Source organism: Plasmodium gonderi (assembly GCF_002157705.1).
Source record: "Plasmodium gonderi DNA, contig: Pgo-contig_257, whole genome shotgun sequence".
NCBI classification, from domain to species: domain Eukaryota; phylum Apicomplexa; class Aconoidasida; order Haemosporida; family Plasmodiidae; genus Plasmodium; species Plasmodium gonderi.
The window spans coordinates 2,168-5,550 of record NW_021629169.1 but is presented as its reverse complement, the minus strand read 5'-3'; the positions used below and the strand labels follow the sequence as shown (position 1 = coordinate 5,550).

The 3,383-nt window shown below is 18.5% G+C and overlaps 1 protein-coding gene across 1 annotated transcript; it reads right to left on the bottom strand.

Moving 5' to 3' along the window:
* Positions 1-1,260: 1,260 nt before the first annotated feature.
* PGO_002465 (variable surface protein) lies at positions 1,261-2,480 on the bottom strand (the record flags this gene model as incomplete). Its single annotated transcript, XM_028691132.1, has 3 exons — positions 1,261-1,422; positions 1,582-2,316; positions 2,451-2,480. The coding sequence occupies 3 exons, from the start codon at positions 2,478-2,480 to the stop codon at positions 1,261-1,263; spliced, it is 927 nt and encodes a 308-aa protein (XP_028546933.1).
* Between the last annotated feature and the right edge of the window lie 903 nt (positions 2,481-3,383).

The following is a 3,383-nucleotide window of genomic DNA, read 5'->3' as shown; positions in this document are numbered from 1 at the left end:
TTTGCTCTAGAAACTATATACTTAATCTTTTTTAAATTATTTTAATATAGGATAAAAGATTTATATGATATATATAATTTTTAAACTGCATGCCTATATACTGAATATATATTAATCATCTTATTCCTAATAGATCATATGTACGTTTTGTACTAGATGAACATTATTTTCTAATAATGCATCTTTTGTGATAATATTTTTAATACGTCTACATATTACATGCTACAGTAATATACATTTTTATATATTTTACAATTATTCAATGTATATAGTGTAGCAGATTTATTTAAATCATAAAGTCTAGAAAATTATTTATATGTAAAATTATTTATATTATGCTAAATATGCTTTACCTATATAAAATGCATAGATATTCAATAAGATATAACATATTTAATTGAAATTTTTATTATAATTATAATAATAATTTTATATAATTAAATGAGCTAATATGATTTTCTTTAATTGACATAAAAATATAGTTCTATAATAATTATTTTAGTATTCATTTAATGGTGTTATATATTAATTGTATATCAATTAATCAGTGTATGAGTTTCAATTATTGCTATGAAAATATGTTACATGCACCCTTCTGAATTACTCATGTTATTATAACATTGTTTTTATCTGATTTATTATTCATGATTTTAATGTTACATTTATTACAAATTATTGTTTAATTATAAGTATATATTGAACTTTAAATTATAATGCATTGCTTATGTGTATGTTTTTTGTGTTATAAAGCATTTAAAATATAGAATTTATATTAATGTATTGCATTTGTTCAATTTTTTATGATATGTTGTGTTAAATGTTAGAACTAAAATATTTATTTTATATTATTCTGTAATATATAAATTTCTTTTTTTAATTAAATACTAAAAAGAATAAATACGTTTTACATTGTCTATTTTATGAATATAGTTGTAATATTATCTACAATTATGCTTCTTCAGATATTTTTAATTATAATATATTGTAATTGTCAATGTATATTTATAGATTCATTATTTAATATAATTTCATTATAAAATATGTAACTATGGCTTATTATATTGAAATAAATTAAATAATTCATAATATTTATTAATCAAATTAGGAAAACATTAGAATACATTTATAATTTAATCATTATGATTAAATTCATTTTTGAAATATATATTAATTCTTGTCTACAACTATTAATTTTTATAATTAATTTTATGTATTATTCAATGTCAATAAATTTATGTTTTTATAGCACTTTTATTAAGATTATTCTGCTGTGTTATATAATATATCGTGTTTATTTTTAATTATATTTTTTTGTGACTGTTCAAATGAGTTCATTAATTCGTAATGTTTTTTAGCTTTTCTATACTGCATATCTTTTAACATTCTTCTCCTTGGTCGTAAATATGAACCATAAGCAGTATACTGATATTTAAGAAAAAATATGATATTTCTATGATGAATTCATTAATTATATATTATATATTTATTATAAAATATATTATAAATATTTATTGAGTAATTATTTAATTAATTAAATTAATTTTTAACATTATACACGATAAAAATAATTATTAATATTACAAAAAATAAAACACCCGCGCTTGTCCACGTCACTGGAGAATCAATATCTCTTAATAATGCATTCGCATTTATCATGCTTTTTGGTGGTATCATCAAAGAACGGCTCAATAAATTGTCGTCACATTCGTAAGGGTTTCTTTGCTTGTATTTATGGAATTCACGTTTAAATATATCCAGTTCTTTCTGAACAAAATTCTCATGCACATTTTTTTTTGTTCTACTAATTTCATCATATTTGTACACACATTTCTCAGCGTATGTGTTTTTATTATTATTTATTTTTAAATATTTAAAATTTTTATATAATTCATCAAACTTTTTGAATATTTCTAATAAAAGAGGATCATACATCAATGATATATACTCTTTACATACACCAAGTCCATGTAAGCCTTCCGAACGGTATGCTTTTATCAATTCATTGTGAACATCATCAAATGTTTTAATATTGCGAACTTTATTATTTGCTTCACGTTTTAGTTCGTAGATAAAAAATTTACAATAGTTCATTCTATCTTTATCACTTTTATCTTTTATTTTGTACAAATAATAACCAAGTTTGTCACAGGATGTATAAAAAGTATTATTCCACCTAGCACCAGGAGTAAATTTCACACTAATATCATTGCAAGCCTTGCTTATTTTAGAATATACAGCACTTCTATGAAATTCTCTTTCGAAAAAATAATTATTATAATTATCCTGACATGTGGGAAATATATCCTTAAAAGATATCTAAAATTCAAATTGGTGGTTCATATAAATGATTTATATTTACAAGAAACATATTTTTATTTATTTTTCTTAAATATTACAATTTTAAAACATACTAAAATGAATTATATTTTTAATAATATGTAGATATTAACTTCAACTTTAACTACTTCTGCATCACTCATTATATATGCTAAATAATAATAAAATAAAATTATATTTATTATTATAAATTATAGCGTGCTGAAAATAATAGAATTAATATAATAATGATATTATATATATTATATTCATTAATTTATAAATATAATAAAAGATTAAAATTTTTATTTTTATATATTATAATATTATAGTATAATTCGTTCTTATTATATAGAAGATTTCGGGTTCATATTTATGATACAGTTTTAAAATTTTAGAGTTTCAGGTTTAGTTTTATTATTTTTGCTATTTATTATATAATTCATGATAAGATATTATATATTTATATTCAGTGTCATGAAATATGTATATAAGTTTTCTATATCAGTAAATATTATAATTTATATTAATTATTTTTGAATTCATACATTGTGTAAATACATTATTTATATACTCTCAATAATATTATATTAGTATTAGACATTTCATATTTATATTATATTCTTTTTATATATAATTTGTGTAAATGTTCTTTCCATAATCATTATTAATTATAATATATAATATTTTTAATTTATACATATTGTGATTGTCTGAATTATATTTATACACTTATAATTAATTATTTTTATATTTTATTAAATGATTTGTCTCATTTAATTTTCCATAATTCATACTTATTATACCATTTTATTTTGACTTTTTCATTAAACTTATTTTAAATTTTATAATTTTATACTAAAAATATATTTTTTTAATTTTCTAAATGATATATTTTTGCACAATTATTGCTCAAATATTTAGCGCGGGAAAACAATATGTGTTATTTACATTTACATAATAGCGCATATTTATTTATGCAAAAATATACGTTCTATATTTGTTTGTTTATATAATACCATAATATTGTGTAATATTAATAAATTAATATATTTACATAATTGTTC